We start from the raw sequence: 23,114 nt of genomic DNA, 5'->3' as shown, positions 1-23,114 counted from the left end.
TTACATTGGTCTACTAGATAACTTAACACAATATTTAGAAAAACAGGAGTTGTTGATGCAGTTGATAAATGATTGTTGTTAAATGTTACTTTTTCATCTGAATGACACGGTGTTTTTCACAATAACTGAGACACGACTCGACAAATTATGGCTGACATCAGCTCTAAACAGGTTGCAGTTTCCCCACATCTCTGTCATGAAGTTCCTCCATCTTAAAAAATTGCTTCCTCAGCAGCGTAATATTGGAGTCCCAGTGTGTGTATTCACATTGCTTGATGGTGATGCAGAAGCGCAAGAGCAGTGGGAGCTTCACTTACCCACACTCGCCATGCACCTGATCTGCCTTGCTGGCTGGAATGACATCGCCCCACCCATTCCTCTTGCATGTGTTTCACAACCAGAGGAGACATAGTCGCTGCGATAATATGCTGCATTATTCAGTACTTACAATCTGTTAGCGCCAACTTTTTTTTCCCCAATAAACATCTTAGTTTGTATTATACATCCTAAATATGCTTGGTATTACTACAGGCCTTGTGAAACAGCAGGTGTGTACAGCTATAGTACTGTACATCGTAAACAGGGAGTATTAGCAGTTTTTGGTCATGACTTGTTCGCTGTGGCTTTTATTCCGAAGTATTTAGAAGCCTGAGTGACGTCACCCGTCTGTAACTGAGGGGGTTTTGGATTCCCATTGAGCCATGCGTGAAATGCTGTCTCAGCCTAACTTTCAGTGAACCTAATGACAGGCTTAGAGCCGGAGCTGAGGCGGGCTTTAAGCCTCTCCACAAACCGTTACATCGCACTCACCTGTCAATCTGGTCAGCTATGCGCCTTATTGTGAACAACACTTCATGCTCCATTGCTGCAGACAGCCTCAAGCGGACATTCGACAAACTGCAGGATTTTGCACTTCATGCATTATAAGTTAAATATGATTTATAAATTCCACTACTTCATCGTATAAAAGAATGTTGTTTGTTGTTTTTAAATGTGCTTCATGAATAAAATACATTGAACTTGTCTTACCTTTAAGAATAATGTTTTGGAGCAGGAGACTCTCACCTCCAAGACTTTCAGTGTTTCCCCAAATAGCACCAAGTGCTAATAAAATATCTGCCAGAGTTTATGGTGTTATTTGCGTGACCACTTTACGACAACCTTCTATCTATATGTGATTCATTTGTTTTCATGAGTACAGCATTAAGCTGCAGAATGGATGTTAATGATTCCCAAAGAAAATGTATTCCTTGCGCGTGAACACAATATACACACTCAGTTGTCTGTCTGCTCGTCAGCCTAAGAGTTAAAGAAACACCAAAAGACAGGAGGGTAATCCTCTCAGCGTGGGATCCAGGCTCATTAAAACACACTACCACTCTCGTCATGAGAGGACCCCTCACCGGCTGAACTGTGACCCATTTTGGGTGTGACCTTTTCATTTAAGAAACCAGGCTGGGGAGTTTATTATTCAACATCCTGGGAACTAAACCTAAACCCAACACTCCTCTCATGTGCCAGCCAAGCAGCGTTTGAATCAGCAGCTGAATAAAGCCCTTATGTGTTCTTTCAACAGTTTAATGGAGCAAACTCTCCTTTGAGCTGCAGCAACATTTCAATGTGTGTGCATAGAGGCAGTAGGTTAGAGGGTGGGAGGGGTTCAGGATACAATCTAAGGGAGTTTGTCCTTCTGTCTGAACAATCTAACCCAAGCTTCCACTTTGCCTCAATCAGCCACTGCACATGTCCCTCCCGTTACCTCCTCTCTCTCTCTGGCTTCTCTGTTTTAGCAGTTTTGCACACTCTGTTCCTTTCTACTTTTCAAGTTGATGTATTCTTTTCTTTTCTTTCTCAACTTTCCCACTCTGCACGCTGAGACAATTAAATGGCTACTGGCATTTAAAATAACTGTTAACTGAGAACCTTTTCTCGGGGCAAGCTGTGCTTTTTCAGAACTCTTTCTGATCTCTTATGTGTTTAAATGAAATGAGTTTTGAAAATGTCATGTTGAGATGTGGACTTGCTATGAAAACTTACTTTAACTTGTTCAATACTTTTCCTGCTTTCACCTTCAGCTGCATGTTTTAGATTTTTTTGCGCATAAATTCCAATGTTAAGATGCAGAGGGATGTTATTTGTGTATTTGTTTGTAAAATGTTGATGTTGTCTTGTACATACTGTAGGTGTTAAAAGAACAATGCACCGTCACAGATACATTATACAATATACATTCTCCATACCCACACAACATTATAAGGGTCATTGAAAGCTATTGTTAACATAAGGTGAGAAGTTGGGGGCATCCTCGACAGGCCATAGTTTATATAAGGCAAAGTTAGTAATATGTGTATGTATTTATTTCATTATTGATCGAGAGCAGGGGTTCCCTTGTATTTGAAATAGCAATTTTTTTAAAAAATGAGACATACCACTTTTTAAATGGTAGGCAACTTGTCAGAGGTATCAGAGGTAAGAATGTGAAGGTAACTCAGCTCACATAAAAAGACAACCACAGAACGAAAGTTATCTTGATATGACCTAATAAAAAAAATAGAGTGTTTATTGAACCTCTTGTCCCTCATAAAGGATGACTTGTGATAACATTTTCTAACAATGGAAAATACACATGCATCAATTATTGGTGCATCAGTAAATCCCACAGTGTCGCTTTGCAACGGGTACTTGTATTCTTGCAGCCAGGCAGCCACATTGGACTTTGACCCTTTTCACATTAGACATTACAAAACACAGATGATCATAATAAAAGTAAATACATATTTGTAAGAATTAATTTATACAGCAGGAAAATAAATACATAATGAACTGTATTCTTTTCTAAGTGCTGCTTATCTTCATGCTTATGTGTAACAGAAAAACGGCAGAAAAAGTTGCTCAGAAAAGGATTGGTTCCACTCATATTATTCTATTAATCCTACTCTACTTAATGTGGTTTTTTTTTCAGCCTTTGATAGTCTTCATAGACATGAAGTGTAATCGAGGTTTCTCTGTGAACAAAAACTCACTGTCTGCTACACTTTCTAGTGAGCGCCTCTTTTTTGTGTAATGACACCTCCCTCTGGTGTTCATGTTCAGTACTAAGGACAACAGCCAAGGGGAGGGTCAGGGGGAGGAGCTCTACCTCTCTGTGTTGTGTTCACAAGCACAGGTACATATTTTAAAGGCTGTGCGCCAAAGCAAGCAAAGCAAGTACAGACATTAAGTTGCAGCATGACTGAGCCATGAATTGCAAAGACAATGAATGGCAGAATCAAGCAGCCAGATGTTGCTCTTAACTAAATGCAAGATTTCAGTGTCCTTACTAACAATGGGGAGATTTGTAGCTGATCTGTTTCTTCTTCTGCTGATTTCCACAGGACAAGTTTATGGAGGTAAGGCACTGCAAAGGCTTCTTCTCCCTTTGATCCAAAGTTGCAACTAAAATTGATGCTTTATTTAAGATGGCTGATTTGTTGAATTGTTGTGATGGATAAGTTTGTAAGTGCAGAAGTTTTTCTCCATAAAAGCATGTGACATTACAGTTTATTGTGCAAACATATTTAAGTGTAATTTAATCATACACATACACAAAATGTTATTGTTCTTTAAAGGTAAATCAAATCCCTTCTTAAGATTTGCCATAAAAGAGAGAGCTAAAGTTGGAAATGCAACATCACTGTTACACACTCTCTGATTAAGTTACATCTCTTTGTGAATAAGCAGCTTAATGTTAAAGGCAATCTTATATCATTAGACTGCTGGATAATGTATTGGCTGGAATGTTGCAGTTAATTTTGGCAGTGATAGGTTGTCACATTGCTCTGCAAATGCTACCACTATGTTTAAAATTGTGTAAATAATTTGGTAATGTAATATTGTGCGGTTGTAAAATTTGCCTAAAGCAAGTATTAAACCTGTTAAATTGTTTTTTATTTTAACTTTATGGAAAAACATTTCATTATTTACAACGCAAGCAATATTTATTTTATTTTGAGTCCAAATTGATGCCATATTATCTCTTCCTAAAAAATGCATGAATAACATCTCATGGCTATCAGCATAGCTCCAAACAGTGTCATATGTCTATTTCTTAATACCTGCTAATGACAGAGCATTTAAGACCTTTCTCCATATTCGAGCTGTGACGGAAGGGCGATTACTAATAATCCAATGTTCAATGGTATCATTGAGGCAGATTACAGATAGATGGACGCACACAGGCTATACTGGCTGTGGGCTTAGAGGCTTTATGCTGAGTGGCATGCTGGGCCGGCCTGCTGACCGAGGACTTCTCACTGGGACCATGCAGCCTTTTAATACACCTATAAATATATTTTTTAATTACTACGCTTATAATTTTTCTGGTAGAAATTTCTCAATATACAACACTACATTATTTTTGTATTCATACTTTTTTTTGTTTTTACAAATATCAAATATCAAACTTAAAAAAAAAAAAAAAAGTTTTACCTTAAATAAAAAGAAAACTTTGTAAATTGTTATGCAAATCAAGTAGCTATGTTACCTGCAGGAAAAACAGTTTCAACATTATGCGAAACACGGTTGGCAAAACACTAAATTGTTATGAGTTCCCTGATGGTGAAAGTCAAGCTTTTGTTGCTGATTGACTTTTTATCTGTTTGGTGTGGGATCATGAATTACTGGCTTTTATGTAATTACACTGTTGACTGTGTATTCCTATTTACAGGAAGGAGCTTCTGTGATTCATGTTTTTGATCAAATAGCTCTGCTTTGTTTTTTCCCCCTACATGCCAATTAACTATTTTTAGAAAAGACAGAAAGAGTCTGATATACGAAAAAAATATTTAGAAGTGAAGAAGACATTCTCAGCAACCATTCTCACACATGCACACGTCATCTTTCTGACCTGTATTTGCTGCGAGAAGGTTTCCACAAATTGACGGTCGTTTTGACAGAGTGCTCCCACACTGCTGCTCAAATGGGTCAAATCAATTAAAATCTAGACTACTGATTTTTAGATTCAGAGAAGTGGGGGTGTGATCTGGTCCAACTAATATATAAACTTACAAATAAAGTTTTGGTCATGCATAACCTATGTTTGTGTCCATACATAAAAAATGAAGGACAGCAGTACTGCCTCATGTATTATAAGCCACAATAAGTGAAAGACTCAGGACATGACTATGGACAGACAGTTGGTCAGCTGCTCCACCACTTTAGTCCAGACTAAATTATCTAACCACTCTCCAATGACCTAAAGACCTTTGTGGTTCCCAGATAATGTATCCTAACGATTTTAGAAACCTCATGGCCATCTCACCATCAGCACCATGATGGTGACATGGATTTCCATAAAGTCATTTATGTTTCCCCAGAGATGAGGTCAGTTATAAATGCTTGGGTGATCATTGAACAATTAGTAGTGCCTTCTTCAGGTTAAAATTGTAACTTATCCATGATAATGGTTTGTGACGAGTACCTGGAAAACAATGGCCGGTAACACCCTCCTCAGCTATAGGCCTACTTTGTGTTTAGTGCTAATAAGCATTAGCATGACAGACACTAATATGATGACTACTACTGTATAAATATAGCTAGTAAACTTCAGCATTGTCCTGGTACGTGTTAGCAATAGACATCTGTGTGTTGCACTCTTATAAGCCCTGTGCCTGAACACAGCCTCAATGAGTCACTAGCATGAATGGGGGCTATTTATTTTTGCACTATTCCCTGTTCAAACTAGCTATAGATGGATAGCTAATATTTAGACTGAAGGTACATAATGATGATCCTAATTTATATTTCAATTTACATATTTGTAATTACATTAAGTCAACTAGTAGGTTATTCAATTCAATTTGGCCACGTGATGTTTTTTGTGCTTCCCAGAGTATTTATGTCCAAATGGGGCAATTTGGGTCATGGTGGAAGTCTAATTAGCATCAGATGACCCGCTGCAGAACGCATTAGCTGTCATTAATTGAATTCGGATAACAGGTGTAAAGTGCAGAGTAGACACCACATCGACAAGCCAGTCAATAGTCTACAAATTAATGGAACAGCCTTGGCAGAATTAAATCCTTAGCTAAAATGTTCTTTTTATTTGTGAGATGTTGGGATGTTTTTCTTGAAACACAAAAGCGTTGTATGCAGCACTATGTTATCATTGGTTTCATTGCCGTGGAATTCCATTCGATTTCAAATGTGTTACTTTGTGACAGCATATTACCAAAAATGTTGTGGAATACTAAAGCTGCTTATTTATATGAGAACCAAATGATCTGCCATTGCTATTGGTCTATACCATCTCAACCCTCCACATTTGCATTAGAATGCAGTAAAAACTTTACACACATTCTTGGAAAACATTTTCAACCTTGACTTTTCACCTTTCACTTTTTTCATTGTTATAGCGTCATTCTATGGTGATGGCTACATCCATCTACGGACAGTGGAAGCCTCCATTCAGACGCTGCTCCATGTACGTTTTCGAACCTCCAGTCAGACAGGGCTTCTTTTTTTGGCCGCTGGACGTAGAGACTTCTTGCTGCTGGAGCTGATATCTGGGCGTCTGCAGGTATACAGAAACTGCAACTAGGATTAATAACACACTTGTGAAAAGCAACTGACGGGAATCTATTTCTCAATGGGAAAAAATAAGCAAGGCAAATAAGTTAATCATTACATTAGAGTACTACGATGTGACTATTTGATTTTTTTTCTGGGGAAAGACCATTTGAGATTTAATAACATCAAATGAGTCAAAGTAAGACCTCATAAAGATTCCTTACACCATCAACATAGGATAAAATATTTGTGCCTTGGGCCATTCTACCTCATATTGGCTTTTACTATCCCAAGGGGAACCAGAGAGAAGTCTGAACTCACACACCTGGGTGTCAGATTACTCCCAAAGTGAAAAAATAACCCAGTGGCACTGGGTTCATCTCAGAACAAGTTCATTCATGACCCAGGATAAGGAGAAGGCTGCAATAGTTTGATGTAAACTTAAAACACAGGGCACAGAGTTGCTCATCTCATAGTTTAGTTGCATTTTTGTTAGTTGACTGTTTTTTCAATCTACAGTCATAATTTGGCACACTCAACATCGCATCAGTGTTGTATGTCTGCTTTCAAGTGTATTGCTTTGACTTACTAGATTTGTATTTCATGTACCTTTCCTTCCTGCCTTCCCTTGCTCTTTCCCTCCTGCCCCTTTCATGCCTCAGGTACGTCTGGACCTCGGATCAGGTGAACACTCATTACACTCAGAAAGGGGCATGCATCTTAATGACCTAGCATGGCACTACTTGGAGCTGATCCACGACCATCACACTGTAAATATGACCGTGGACCGAAACTCTCATACCAGCCTCCATATGCCAGGACCAGATCTGAGGCTCAATGTTGAGGATGGACTTTTTGTTGGCGGGGCAGCTGGACTCAAGCAACCAAATCTTCTCAACATTTCTATTGGATTTAGAGGTTGTATAGACGAAGCTGTGTTCAATGAACATAACTTGCTGTCCACTCTTAGGCCTTATTCTGGGTACAAGAGTGTTCATGAAGTCTCTCTGGGTTGTAGTTCACAGTTTTCTGCCACAGTAGAAGATTCTGTTAGTTTTTTCAGCTCCAAAGCCTTTATATCTCTCACACCATGGGAGGTCCAACAGGAGGCTGTGTTTGAATGTGAATTGCAGCCTTCTGCAAGAGAAGGAGATGGCATGGTGCTGTATAGCTCTGGGAACAAGGGAGAGTTTGTTGCCATAGAACTACGTGATGGTCACCTGATTGCAACACTAGGAAATGGAAAGGGGAGTATGACTGAGCTGCGTTCTCTAACAAATGTTCAGAGAAACCCCACCTGGTATCCCATTAAGCTGCACCTGCTGCCCCACAGTGTCCATCTTAAAGTGGATGAAGAATTGGTCCAGGCCAATCTGAGTGTTGAGCTGCAGGTCATCCAGCTCAATGGACCCCTTTTTCTCGGAGGACTGAACAAAGAAGCCCGTGTAGAAGCAAGGCGAGCTGGGTTGATGTCAGATGTACCTGGAGGGAAACTGGCTGGGGGTGGAGTCTCCTTTAAAGGCTGCCTCCGAGAAATTAGGGTGAACGCTAAAAGAACAGGCCTACCTAATGCAGTCATCACCAAGGACATCACTGTGGGCTGTTTGACACAACAAACTCCAGATGCAGTGACAACCATTTGCCCAACAGATTGTCAAGACTTTGATGTAACAACTACTCAACCTACTACCTACAACAAGAAGAACCCTAACTTTTTTTCATTGAGAAAGCTTGAGGTGGTAGAGGGAGGCCGTGCACCACTTGAGCCAAAACACATAAGGGTAGGTCTGGTTATCTCTGATTAATCTGTTACTTTAGTTTGTAGTTTTTCCTTTCAGATTTGGCACAGGTTTCTAATATCAAAGTCCTTTCCTTTTTAATATGATGAGGCTGATGTATAAATGACTCCCCATTTGCTCTCCATTCCAGGTAAATCTGGATTTGCGGAAATTTGGCATTCATCCAGCTCAGTTAATGTTCCGCATAGAGGGGCAGCCTGCACATGGCCAGCTCCGGTTGGACCTCAGTCCATACACTGATGGGATTCTAAGTGATACACAGGAGGAGAGGACTCTAGGAGCAGAAGAGTTTGATCAGACTTTCAGTATGTTGGACCTTTGGCAGGGCCGGGTGATGTACGTTCACAGTGGGTCAGAAGACCAGCATGACTTCTTCATGTTTTCAGTCTTCTCCAACAATAAGAGGAAGCTTCCTGTGTTTCTGAAGGGCAACCGCCTGCATCGGTTTGATATCAGCATCAGTCCTGTCAATGATGCACCTGTGCTCAGCCTCCCAGAGGGAAATCTTTTCACTGTTCTAGAAAAGTCCAAAAGACAGGTAGTTACAGCAGACTGCTTGAATGATATGCTAATGTATGTGTTGTCTAGAAAATGAAATGTCATACTTCCACATTTTCCCCAGCTGACAACAGATGTGCTGAGAGTGTTGGACCCTGACAGCAGTTCTTCAGAACTGATGTTAAGCTCCCTCGGAAACCTCAACACTGAGGCTGGACACCTTGAGCACCAGGATTACCCTGGCAGGTTTGTACCGGTGCTTGTTATAAGGCTTAAAATTCATCCCAAATCTTCTTAGAGCCAATCAGACCAATATAGAATTCGCTTTTATACTGTCTACTGCATACATATATGGTTAAAAACTCAGGCAAAGTTAGCTTCAAAAGATGTGTAAATGTTTTAAATGAATCCTATTCATTTTTAAATTGGTGATAGATACCACTAGCCGACTTAACCTTTACAACAGTTCATAACATGCAGAGCCAATAGAAGTATGTTTACGTGATTACTGCTACCTCACAGATGTCTCATTTATCATGAGTCCCTGAATCCCTTTACAGAGAGCAAAGTTGGAGGCATAATGGTAGTCAGCAGAGTCGGAAACAGAACCAGACGTGCTAGCTAATATCGTTGTATCCATCTTTCAGGGCAATTAATTTGTTCTCTCTGAATGATCTTGAGGATGGTAAGATAAGCTTTGTCCACACTGGCCTCTCAACCTCGAGACTGGCACTTAGGGTCAGCGATGGACAGAAGGTAAGTAAGCAGACGCTTTCCCAAACGCAATAATTCTTTAATCACATTAAGAAAGGTTATTCCTGTCAGATCTTGTTGTGGTTCATACTTAGTCATATAAAGCAAATGTTAGCATAACAGAATTTGTGAAAATAGAAAACATCTGTTCAAAGAAATGTTTTATTTTAAGCATGTTGGCATGCTGTTGTTAGCATCCTTGTGCCTGCGTGCAGCATAATATGGCACTAGGCTAGCCGTTAGAGTTAACAATGGACAGAAGGAATAGTAACTTGCCTAAAATACGGTTTTATAATTACTTTGCTCGAGTGTTATATCTTCTGTCATCGCCACTGGTGTTTTATTTCTCTTTTTCACAGTTAAGCAACACAGTTGTTTTGAGAATTTTGGCTGTGAGACTGGAACTCAGAGTGGTTAACAACACTGGACTGGAGATGAACCAAGGCGAAGCCTCCGTCATCACAACCATGAACCTCGCTGTACAAGTTAATTGGGCTAATCAGGCAGTGGAAATCCGCTATGACATCACAGAGTTGCCACAATATGGTGAGCTCCAGCGTTTGCACTCCAATGGCGGATGGAAATCAACAACCTCTTTCTCTCAGAGCCTTCTAAAGAAGGAACGGATCCGATATGTCAGCACTGTCCATGGCCTTCAGACTCATCACAACATCACTGATCGCTTCAAATGTAAAATCACGGTTGGTGCCATGGCCACCAATGAGGTTGTATTCCCAGTCATGGTTCGGTGTATCCACTTTAAGGTCACACGAAGCAAAATGGAGGTCAATGGTGTTCTAAGTACGGCGGTCACACCCGAAAACCTTCATGTGATTTCTAAGGGTGTCAGACTCAATGAGAGTGACCTTTACTTTAGACTGCTTACACTACCAAAGAAAGGGAAGCTGTACCTGAATAACAGAGTCCTGAAAAGGAGGTCTACCTTCAGCCAACAGAACATTACAGATGGCTTGGTGAAGTACGAGCTGTTCAACAGGTTACACTACGGTACAAGAGACACGTGTAGCTATCAGGTGTTTTCTAAACACGCAAACTCAACAACGTACGACTTCAGAATCAACATTAAAGCCGAGTTGACAGTCATCACAGTTTTGAACACAGGCCTTTCAGTCCTGGAAGGAGGAGGAAAAGTCATCAATAAAGATATTTTGTTCACTCACACAACAGGTAACCTGGAGGTTCAATACAGTGTCAGTGTGAGCCCCAGACATGGCCAGTTAAGGAGGATCAACCTCTCCAACTCCACTTCCATCAACAACAACATTGTGATGTTCACAAATCAGGATATTATTGAGGAGAGGATCATGTATGTTCATGATGACAGTGAGACCAAGCAGGATTCCTTTACATTTCAAGTTATGGTCAACAAACCCCACAAACACACTAACAAGAAGGAGGATAGAAACACAGGCGAACACATGTTTAATATCTCTGTGCAGCTTGTCAATGACCAGAGACCTGTCAGGGTTGTGGATAAAGTTTTCCATGTTGCCCGCTATGGGCAGAGGTTGGTCACGTTGAGTGACCTTCGTTACCAGGATGACGACATGGACTTTGATGAGAGTTGGTTGGTGTACACGCGGAGGGGAATTCCCATGGGTGAGCTGGTACTGGCCAGTGATCCAAGCCACAAGCTGTACGAGTTCACACAGCGGGACCTCGAGCAGGTAAGGATGATTCATCTTGAAAAGTTCTTGGTAATCCTGTAGAATACAGCTTATAATGTAGAATGAAGCCTTCAGATATGTCTGTGTTATGAAGTAAGCGACCCTTGTGGGATCCTCAATATCTGACCAATCCAAATATTAAGGGCGGGACAAATCATTGATACTGTCCTCATGTGACTCTGTTATTGAATCGCTGTTGCCAGGTATTGATGATTTTATTTTAAAAAAAGGGAATCTAAACAAGTTTCCCTTTAAATTTGACGCACTATGTCACTACTTTATGACTTGTCACAGTGTGGCTTATGACATGAATGAGGGTAATGTTAACACAGGTGAAGTTACAAAAGGCAGCAGAATAATGTCACACAGGGGTGAAAAAAGTTACAATATATCATTATTAGAGGTCAAACTTCAGTGCATACATATGTCAATCCTGCATTTTTGGGGCCAATATGCAATTTTCAGATAATCAGATATCATACAGTAGCCTTTATCAATTACAGCAGAATTGCTGTATTGTGATTCTATCGTTATGGTTGGCTAAGTATTTTATTGAAACGTGGTGGTGTTCCTTAAGTTATTTGATATTTATTTCCTCAAGCTTGGTGATTCTCCCTCTGGCTAAATCTCCTCTCTTTGTCTCTCAGAAAAAGGTGTTGTTTGTTCACAGAGGAGTGAGTTTTGGGCGATTTGTCCTTTTCATATCAGATGGGAAACATTACGTGTCAACACTGATGGAGGTGATTATATCTTCTTCAAACTTGTATTTTTATTTGTTTTATTTGTTGTTTTTATCTGAAGTTATATTGTATTATTGATATTGAATTTTACTGACTGCTGCTATATACTAATTATTCCTGTCCATTTGTGCAATCCACTGGCTTGTATAGGTGACTGCCCAGGATCCTTACCTTCAGACTGAGAACAACACAGGCCTTACTGTCCAGAAAGGGGGGCTTATAACTTTGACCTCAGCCAACCTCAGTGTCTTCAGCAACCTTGACATCCGAGACCCGCAGGAAGTGACATTTGAGGTCTTCCTTCCACCTAAACATGGTTTGCTCTTCTTCAATGATGAAGATCGTGAGAGTGTTGCAGCAACAGATCCAATTACGATATTCACCCAGAGAGATTTGTCAGAAGGGCGCCTAGTGTATCAACATGATGGCAGCCAAATGTTATCAGATCATTTTAATGTAACTGCAAGAGCAAAGGAGAAGAGCACAGAGAGGCGACCTGAGAGAGGGAGGAGGGAGGTGCATCTTGACATTGGGGTGCCGGTAAAAATCTACCTGGAGAGTCACCAAAGACCACCAACAGTCATCAGTAACCGTCCATTGCTGGTGACTGAGGGAAGTAATGTCTCCATAAGCAGGGATACCTTAGAAGTAATGACCATTTTGTGACCAATTAATCATTTTACCACACATGTTTTTACTCTAAGATTTACAGAATACATTAGTATAATATACTCTTATTTCCCCCCCCAAATAATTTTTTTTAAATCTACTGTTTTGACTGAACAGGTGGTTCACGAGGACAGCCAGCCCAAACAGATATTTTTTTTCGTTCAAAGTCATCCCACCGAGGGTTTCCTCCAGAGGTCTTCCCCCGACGTCAAGCAACAAACCTACGAAGGCAAACAGGAGCACTTTTATCAAGTAAAGCCAACTCTACAGCCAAAATGGTATCCCACCTTTTTAAGGTTTAGAGCCCAATAGATGAGACAGGGAAATGCCCCACCCTAAAGCCAGCTGCAATTTGTTGCTTGGCAGGTATTGTTCAAAGGCTTTATCTGCTGGTGCAGGATACATGATGAAAGGCTTTAAAAGTCTATTTCCTTGATCATCGACTTAGCCATGATTACAGAAACACCAGATGTTCTGGTGTTAGTGGGTAGTCAGTCTTTTGTCACATGTCCCTCCCCAGCATATTTTTGTTCACTCTGCACTTTGATGCACCATACTTAAACTTCAAGTTGTCAAAGTATTCAAACAGAAACAGCCTTTGATGGGTTTATCTACTCTGTTCCTCATTGCAGAACATCAGAGAGCAGCAAACAAACTCTTTTACTCAGGAGGATCTCAACCAGGGATTGATTATCTACCACCATCAGGCTGCAGGAAGTGTCAACGACTCTGTTCTTTTGGAGGCGACCAATGGGATGACAAAGGTCGGACCCATCAGGCTGGAGGTTGATATCATACCTATCATGATTCCTCTACAGGTAACAAATGGATCTGTCGGAGTACAATTAGCACAAAAAATGCTAATAAAAATTAACAGTGTTAAAAATAATTTCACAAACTCAACCAAGCCAACAACAAACAAGTCAATCAGTCTAATATTTCTCTGTTGGTCATTCTACAGGTATCTGACTTGACCCTTGATGAGGGGTCATCTCTGCCACTGACCTCAGATGTCATCAAGGTCACCAATCATCACTTCTCAGGGATGAACTTCCTGTACCAGGTCATAGTTCCACCGCGACACGGACACTTGGAGCACAGCCGGATCCCGGGAATGCCCATCACTGCCTTCACTCACACTGAGGTTTGACTGTGCAAGACAAATAAGGAAACAAATGAAATTCTGGAGTGGACTCTTGTTCTCATTCAATGGGTAATTAGGAAGATATGAGGAGTCTTAAAGAGTGATTCAATAAAGGTTTGTTTAGTAGCCATGCCAATTTCACAGAGCAGCATTTTGTTGCAACAGTAACCATGTAAGGTTTTTAGTTTTGTCTCTTTTTTGTTTTGGTTGATTTGTGGTTGCATTTTAACATCAGACTATCTAACCTCTGCTGGAATCTTTTCCGTCCTCACTTCTGTTTCCAGGTGGAACGAGAGTACATATCCTATATCCATGATGGCAGCGAGACGCAGGGAGACAACTTTACCATTGTAGCCAATCAGACGGAAATCAGGAAGCACAGTCTGCCCTGCACCGTTCACATCCACGTTACGCCTGTCAATGATGAGACTCCTGTTGTTACAACCAACAAAGGTCTGAAGGTGGGAAGAGATTATGTGCATCCAGAGAATTATGAGTGTTTTCTGACCAAGGGCTGGAGTCTCAATGTGTAATTTTTCTTATCCTTAATGGATAATGTATGATTACTAATGTTGAAAATGACACACAACAGCAAACAGATAAACTGTAAGTTGTGACTTTTGATGAGAAAATAGATGAGAAGAATAAACTGACTGATGTTAACTCACATGGATATCATGATGCATGGGTATCTTCAATACTGTACGTTAAATCAGACGTTATAGGTCTGTTTCTTTAAACAAATAAAATCAATTTAGATATTGGTTATCATTGGTATCATTTGTTGTTAAAATAACATGATTTTTTTACACTGACACAAAAATACCCTCATAACTCTTTCAAGAATTGTCTTCATAAAACCATATTGTTCTCTTTTAACAGAGTTAAATAAGAAGAGTGATACTGCTCTCCTAGTTGTATTATACATTTAAAACAAAAATATAGATGGTCATTTTTTCATGATATGATTGGATGAAGGTTTTAACAGTAATGTCAATATGACCTTTGGAGAACAAAGAAGATTTTGTGGTTATGAATGGATTTCAAGTTTAGGTAAAACACACTTAAGGTGAAAAATAATGTTTTTTGGTGTGAATTTATAATATTGCCAGATTTGAAAAGAGGCTGAAAATATTTTATCTCCTCTATAGGGCAACAGAGGGGTAAGTTAACATGGCAAAGAATTGGACCTCTGTAACATGTTTGTTGGAATTACCTTATTTCCCCCTCGTGTCCTCAGGTGTGGATGGCTTCAGTGACAGAGATCACCCATGATGAACTTGGTGCAGAGGACTCAGATACTCCACCGGAGATGCTAGAGTTCATCATCACCCCACCCAGCAACGGCCATCTGGCACTGAAGAGCGCCCCCTCAAGACCGATCCTGAACTTTACTCAGAATCACATTCAAACTGGACAACTGGTGTTTGTGCACAGCGGTGAGCGTGTTTTAATATTTGTGGTATGTGATGTGACCCAATCTCGATGTCCATACAGTACTTACAGAGTCACAGACCTTCCCTTCCTCATGAGTTCCTACAGACCTTCCTAAGGGAATATCCCAGAGATGTTAAACATGGGGTAACCTGAGGAAACCAAGAAATACAAGAAAATAGAAAAGCATAAACACAACAATAAATGGTATTTAGAGTTTCAGTCTGACTTTAGTTGGGAAAACTTACAAAGAAACACTGCACGAAAAAGGATTAAAGATGGAACATTTAAAAACAACGAATGAAGAAAAAAACCCATTGCTTTCCTGATTCTGATCTATTCTTGTGTAGGTGCTTTGTCGGGTGGATTTCAATTTCAGGTAAACGATGGTGTGAATATCGCCCCTCGCCAGATCTTCAGCACAACCGCCCACTCTCTGGTCCTTACCCTGCAGAGAAATCGTCAGATGGAGGTCTTACCAGGTATCACTTTACAAAAGAATGGTGCCACGAAGCTCTTGACTCTAAAGGTCAGCCAAAGCATAAGCACTGATTTTTAGGTGATGTTACTAAGGAGCTATTTCTGTAATCAAAAGCAAACCGGTGGTCTTTATGAACCAGCATGTGATTGTTTTTTAGATGTATCTCTCTTAAAATAAAGGTAGAGTAGGATTTTCTTACACAACTTCACCAACTACCAAGGTGCATTAAGAGTGAAAGGCTTGAAGAGATCAAAATGCTCCATCAACACTTATATTATAAAGATCAACTTTGTCAATTTTATGAGACCGACGCGTTTTGGCTTGAGGTCTTGGATGACCCTGATGAAGGCAACATACTATTCATGTATTCATGTATTGCAGCTTAATAACAATTGTACTTGTCAGCAACACAATTGGAAGCAACTTAACAATTTGGCCTGTGGTGATAAAGTACTGACATAATATTATCTCTTGACTCTTCAGAACATCGTGTCATAATGTTGTATAAAGAATCTACTTTCACATTTTAATATATTAAAGGTTTTAGAAAACAGCAATTTACTTTTCTTAATGGCAATGAAAATGATTCTCACAAGGCTGCGTCCTGTTTCCAACATGACACCGTCCTGTGAGACAGAAGCATGTTTTTTAAAAGCTTCTCCTCTCACTTTTTAGGCTCTGTGACCCCCATATCTGAGCAGGAGCTGAAGGCCGTAACTAATGATGTCATCGACATCAGGAGAAACCGCTCTGTGGTGTTTGCAGTGACAGCTCCTCCTAAACTGGGTCGCCTGGTCCAACGTTTGCCCGACAACTCTTCACTCAACATTTCTGTTTTTACACAAAGCATGGTACAGATCTGTGTGTCTTTGAGCATTGCATGTTTGTGGTTTGGCTTTGCAATATCCTGAAATCTTTTTGTTTTGATTACTCTTCTCAAACTAACTTTTTCTCCCTCCTTATTTGCTTGTCTCTGTCTTTCAGTTGAATGATGGAGTAATCTTCTATGACCAGAACAAGCCACAGTTGGTGGGATGGTCAGCTGCAGACTCCTTCTCTTTCACTGTGTCCTCTCCTCCTGCTTTCCTTCCTCCGCACACCTTCAGCATCTTAATCTCCTACCAGGCCAACGAACATCACGACGACTCTAAATACAAGACCAGACTACTCAACAATGCAGGTACTGTTTGGCTGTTTGTTCCAAAAATGTCCACTCCAAAGAAAGAAACTCCTAAAAATGGGAACTATACTCGATTACTTTTTTTTCAGATTCTTCCTCTTTTAATTAAACAAATATGTTCAGGAGGACCACTCAGGTGTTTGTTTCCATCCTTCAGGTGCTGTGGTGGCTGAGGGAGGCAGGGTGATGATTGACAGGTCGAAACTTGATGCCTCCAATCTCCTTGGTAAAGTTCCAGAATCCTATCGGAAAGACCACGTCATTATGTACAGAGTGATTTCCCTGCCCCGCCATGGGGCCCTGTCACTAAGAGGACACAACCTCAACAGGTATTCGGGTCCTTCATCTGCGTCTCCATTAATGAACTGGAAATGAAATTCAAAATGAGTCATATTAAATCCAGGGACAAATATATTATTTGAACACAATAACACAGACAAGGCAATGGAACTAGCGTAAGAAAATACTTCCTTATTATTGTTTCAAAAAACATATATTGTAAAGTTCCTTTGTAAACATGATTATCAGCTACATGTTGAATTGTGGGATTTCTAAAACTTCTAAAGACTTTCCAGAAGAGTCCTTTTACCAGAGACATATGACAATTCCTCTCAACAAGTATTGGACTCGTGTTTGTCTGACTTTTGTACTTATTCATCGGTGTGTTTTTGTACTTTTAAAATCTTTTTAAAATGAAGTAATAATGTTAATACGTTTGTCCTTTTTTTTTTCGTTTTTCTCAGGAATAAACCAGATTTCTCTCAGGTCACCCTAAACAAGTTTGGAATCACTTACATCCACGATGACTCAGAGACAATAAGCGACAGCTTCACCTTCCGTGCCTGGGTGGCTCCTTTGGATGTCTCGTCGTCTTTATCCGCTTTATCTACATTTCCCTCTTCTTCCTCCTCCTCTTTATCCCCTCCCCATTCAGCATCATCGTCCTCCCTTTCGTCATTCGACATTCTTTCCCAGCATCATATGAAGGACAGCTGGGCGGTGACGGAGACGTTCAACATCACGGTGACACCGGTCAACGATCAGCCGCCACTCCTCAGAAGCAGAAACCCCAGTATGAAGGTTGTAGTGGGAGAGAGAGTTGTTCTTGGACCGGACAATCTGCAGGTGGGCGAGTTTGAAATAGGGAAGGTGCCGCTGATACACTTGACTACTTTTATGCAAAGTGCCATTGGAACAAAAATTGTACTTGCTTTCTAAATGGTGCTTTTCTTTTAGAATCACGATTGTTTTTAAATGATTTCAAATGATCCATGGGGACTTTCTAGCACACTTAGATGTTTTATTTTACAAATATTTATAGCTTTCTTTTACAATTGAAAATACATGGCATTCAAGAGAATCCTCATCATCTCTAGAATTCCTCCAAAAGATTTTAGCTTGAAGCTAAATTTGAATCTGGTGTTAAGTAAAGGTTTTTTTTCTATCAAACTCTTACTAAAAAAATATTATTTTTGAGATAAAGGATGGGTTTTTAAGCTCAGCATGACTGAGAAAACAAATATTTCGATATGAAATGTCAAGTAATCAATCTTTATTTGTGTAGCGCCGATTCATAACAAATGTTTTCACAAGACACTTTACCAAACGAGCCGATCTGGACGATAGTCTTTGTTATAACACATTTAATTCTGGCAACAATGCCTGAACAGGACTGACATGTCTGAGACTTCTAACACACACACACACACTTTCCTGTCGATCAACATGTCCAGGTTGAGGATCATGACACCCCTCCAGAGGAGCTGCACTACCTTGTGATCAGTAAGCCCGACAACGGCTACCTGACGCTGGGAGAGAGACCAGAGCCAGTGACCTCTTTCACCCAGTATGATGTCAACCATAACCGGCTACACTTTATTCAGCAGGTGAGGAAGCAGTCCACTGATGGAGATGTGACCACAGTATTTATTTATTTTTACACGTGTCTGCTTTAGGATGTCCGTTTGAAGCCCTTTACGTACATCATCTGTCAGTATAGAATTGCATAATCAAGCATTGTTATTAAATTGCAATGGGTATGTTTGTGAAATTGATTTCATATTGCACAATTGAATGTATTGCAAAAAGAAACCTGAATCATGTTGTGCACTGAAACTGCCAGAAGGGGTCACCAAAGCCAACACATTTAACTCTTACAAATTGAGACGCTGTGGTTCAGGGATAGTCAATCTCTGTAGCTAAAAAAGCTTCAGATTGTAGCTTCCATTAATTACCAAAGTTACATTTTTAGTTTTATTTTTGGTTTTATCAAAATCAGTTTTTGTATAATCTTTTGCACAGGTTTACAGAGGTTACACCCATCCCGTCAATAAAAATGTTCTGAAGAAAATCACAGCTGAAAATCTCGACTCCTACACCTCAGAAAGCATAGAGACTGATTTTACTGATGCATAATGCTGTATCTAGCTGTGTAAGTGTTTCCCCATACTGCAGTACATTTTAGCAAAACTGTATTGGAGAGCTGGATGGCCTGACGGTTGTGTGCCGCACCCGGTGTGCGATGGCTGTGGCCCTTGTCGCAGCGGCCTTGGGTTCAGAGGAGACCTTGGCCTTTTTTAGCTCTCCTATCTAATAGAGGCAAAATACAAAAAAAGGAAAGGGTCCCTAAGCTTTGTATAATTACATCCCTTTGAGCAGAGACCTTGTATGGAGTTAAATTTCAGTTCCTAAAACTATTTTAGACCTGCAGTTAAAAATGTATCTTTTGTTTCTTCTATCCTTTCTTTGCTTTCTCTGCCAGGGTGAGCCCTCAGCTGGTGTTTTCTACTTCAATGTAACCGACGGTCATCATCGTCCACTTTACAAACTCTTTAGTCTAGAGGTGATAAAGCCCTCTGTCTCCGTGGTGAACAACACTGGCCTGTCATTGGTTCAAGGCAAGACTGCTGTGATCCTGACGACCAACCAGCTTGCGGCTCAAACCAATGGTCGCAGCAGGGCCAACATCACCTACACGGTCACAGCGCACCCTCGCCATGGACGCATCGCTATAAACGACCACGAAGTGACGACCTTCTGGCACGAGGACCTGCTGTTTGGCCGCGTAGTCTATCACATGACTGAACTCAGCGAATCGGAGGACAGCTTCCAAGTCTTGGTGTCGGCATCATCTCACGGTGTTGATTATGGAAATGTAACAGCACACATGAAGGTAACTGTGCTGCCTCTGATCCACCTGAGGGAGCAGGTTAGAGTGCCCAGCGGTGTCGCTGTGAAACTGGGGAAAGCCATGATGGATGCCTCTGAGCTGGCAAGAATCAGCCGAGCTGACCCTGTCTTTGAGGTTCTATCCCCACCAAAACATGGAAAGTTAGTCAAGGTAAAGTTTGAAGTGGCATGCCACACCATGTGAGATTCCTGTTTGTCTCCTGAGCAGCTGTTTGTTCTCCTCTCAGTTCAACACACAGATATTTGAAAGCATAACTTCCCTGAACAGAAACATTTTTAGCATAATGATTCAAAGAGTATCTAAAGAGTAGCTCAGAGCCTTTACTGCCAATATTGTGCTTGTGTGTTTGCAGATCACCTACGACCCCAACCAACCCTCAGAGGTCCTGAAGTCATTTACCTTCAGAGATGTGGTGCAAGGCCGGATCGCCATTGAAGAGACTCTGAGTGACGGTGACAACCAGCCCAATGGGAACAAATCAGTACTCAACACAGCTCGAGGCCACGCCCCCGCCACGCCTCTGAATGACTCTTTCACATTTCTCCTGAAAGCGGGAAACGTTCAACCAGCGAAGGGCGAGCTTCACTTCGCCATCTTTCCCCACCACCAGATGCATCACGGTCCGAGTGGCTCAAACAAAGCAGAAAGTGCAAATCGTGAACACACAAACCGTCTCCCGACTCACAATAAGACCACTCCCACAGAGGGGAGAGGAGTTGGACAAGAGGATCCGACAACGCAAGGCAGGGTCAGGGTGGGTGTGTCGCCTCGCATTTTGTCACCCAAGAACCAGAACAGGACTCAGCACAAGCACAGACATCACAGCCGATGGGGGAACCACACGCGCAGCGAGAGCAATGGAAATAGATCAGGGACTAGTGCAGAAGGAGCAGGAGGGGATCACAGTCCTGCCCCACAACCCAAAACTCCTTCTCTCACACACAAACATGGTCCAGCAGACCCCCCTGACACCCAACCGGTACACGTCGAGGTCCTCCCTCGCCCCTCCTCTGACCCTCTCCTCATTATCCTTCCACTTTTGGCCTGTTTGCTCCTCATCGTTATCCTAATCGTTTTGATTCTGGTGTTCCGACGACGCAAGGAGAAACAGGCCCGACAGCGGCTCCTCCAGCAGCTCGCTGCGGGCACACAGCTCACACAGGACAGCCCTTGCCTGGGTCGGACTGAGAGAAGTGTGGCCATGCCCTCAGTGGTGGTCACTCCACTAGCCTCTGCAAGCTGCCCTACCTCCCCCAGGGTGCCCATAACCCCAAGAAGAAGGAGTCTGGCCCCTGGGATGACATTCTGGGGGCCCTTCGATGCCGAAGGAGCAGGTGATGATGGAAATGTTGGAGGTGATCTGATGAACAGTAAAGAAAGGTATAATATACCTCTTAGAACAGCAGTGCCAGCTGTCCAGGCAGGATATAAGACATCTTTGGGAACAGGGTCCCCTACTCCATCTCTTAAACGCTACCAGTACTGGGTTTGATAGAAGCATTTCAAGGAAAAACTGTGCCTTAGAGATGTATTTTTGGCGAGAACTGTATAAATGGCATCTGTGCATCTCCTTAGTCATCTGTGGCACATTTGACCAACCATGACCTAGTTATAGAGGACACAATGATGCTTCTTTCCTCTTCTTATTTTAGGGAATGCATGAATGCCATTGTATCTGTTCTTTTACAAAACCAAGTTTAGCTGTTGGAATCTTAGTTGCTTTCACAATGTCATTAAAAACTATGTCTCCATCTATAAGCTACCCAGATACCAAGGTGGAGTGAGGTACTATTCAACGTAAGCAGAATCCATTTTTACTCCATAGGCAGCAGTTTGTTGCTGCTTTTTTCAAGGTATTTTTCATTGGTTACTAACTTGTCAGTAATTTGTGACATACGGGTAGTCCGAGACGGTTCAGTGTTTTGTCAGTGTGCATTTTAAATTCTTTGCATTTGTCTGATTCCTCATTAAACTGGTTATAACTTTCATTGCTCTTGTATATATAGTTTTATATTGTCAGGACTGCTGCTGAACAAGAAAGTTTTTTTTATTTCCTTTACTGTCAGATTAATCGTAGCTTCATTTTAGCTTAGCGTATTTGTGCGTTAGTACAAGTTGTAAATGATAGCGTTCATTTAGGATTTTGCAATACATAGTTGACATGTTGCTGCTTGAAAACCATGAATTTCTTAGTGACTGTCTCCTATGGGACTGAAGGAACTGCAAGCTTTCAAGTCCATGCACACAAACTTATTTTAAAGCAGTGAGCTGCTAGCTTACTGTTTCAGATGGTCCATGCAGTATTTATTTACATTTCCTTTTGCAATGCAATTACATTACAGTATGTAAATTACTCAGTTGCTTCGTTTTTGTCAATTTGACCCCTTTGTGTCAGACTCTTTTTTGCTATGCACCAGTAAATATTTATTTTGAATTAAATATATTTATGAAATCAAAATGTGCACCGTTAATGCACATTCCAAAGCTGAAAATATAAAATATTAAATGGACTAAAAGAAATTGATAGATAAAAAAAGAAAGTGTGACACGAACATAAACTACATGTAGGTTTTATATGCCATAAAAAATACACCTCAGCCAGCAGATCCATTCACTGAGCAAAGAGGGAAAAAGGATTTCACAGGAACCAAAGGTGAGTCATTTTTGTCAGCTCTTATGGCCCATATACTGTACGCCCCATAACATATACAACAACACATGCTCATTTTTCTTAACTAAATTTTTCTTTCTTGCACATTCTAAGTGCTTTGGAAATCCTGATCTCAATATAATTTGATTTGTTCAGCCCCTAAAGGAACATGTACCTTTGCAGTGATATATATCTACAGTATTTTCTGGAGAATATCTTTATGGATTCAGAATATTAGCCTATGTACAATAGCCATGTATCATCATTGAATTACATTGTTTGAACAAACAGCAATTAAAAAGAAAATGAAAGCAATGAGGAGAGAAGACAGAGGCTGGTCTA

The 23,114-nt window shown here is 40.9% G+C and overlaps 1 protein-coding gene across 1 annotated transcript; it reads left to right on the top strand.

The window, feature by feature from the left end:
- Positions 1-3,230: 3,230 nt before the first annotated feature.
- On the top strand, positions 3,231-22,832 carry LOC109986322 (chondroitin sulfate proteoglycan 4-like). Its single transcript, XM_065965753.1, has 22 exons — positions 3,231-3,389; positions 6,393-6,556; positions 7,209-8,327; positions 8,476-8,883; positions 8,968-9,089; positions 9,491-9,599; positions 9,956-11,284; positions 11,932-12,024; positions 12,175-12,672; positions 12,811-12,945; positions 13,326-13,511; positions 13,655-13,837; positions 14,122-14,298; positions 15,078-15,276; positions 15,622-15,753; positions 16,428-16,603; positions 16,737-16,932; positions 17,090-17,261; positions 17,676-18,057; positions 18,666-18,818; positions 19,694-20,272; positions 20,475-22,832. Exons 1-22 carry the CDS (start codon positions 3,260-3,262, stop codon positions 21,612-21,614), a joined length of 7,782 nt encoding a protein of 2,593 aa, XP_065821825.1. The 5' UTR covers positions 3,231-3,259; the 3' UTR covers positions 21,615-22,832.
- The last annotated feature ends 282 nt before the right edge of the window (positions 22,833-23,114 follow it).

Source organism: Labrus bergylta, chromosome 17 (assembly GCF_963930695.1).
Source record: "Labrus bergylta chromosome 17, fLabBer1.1, whole genome shotgun sequence".
In the NCBI taxonomy this organism is placed as follows: Eukaryota; Metazoa; Chordata; class Actinopteri; order Labriformes; family Labridae; genus Labrus; species Labrus bergylta.
This window is presented reverse-complemented; position numbering and strand designations above follow the sequence as displayed.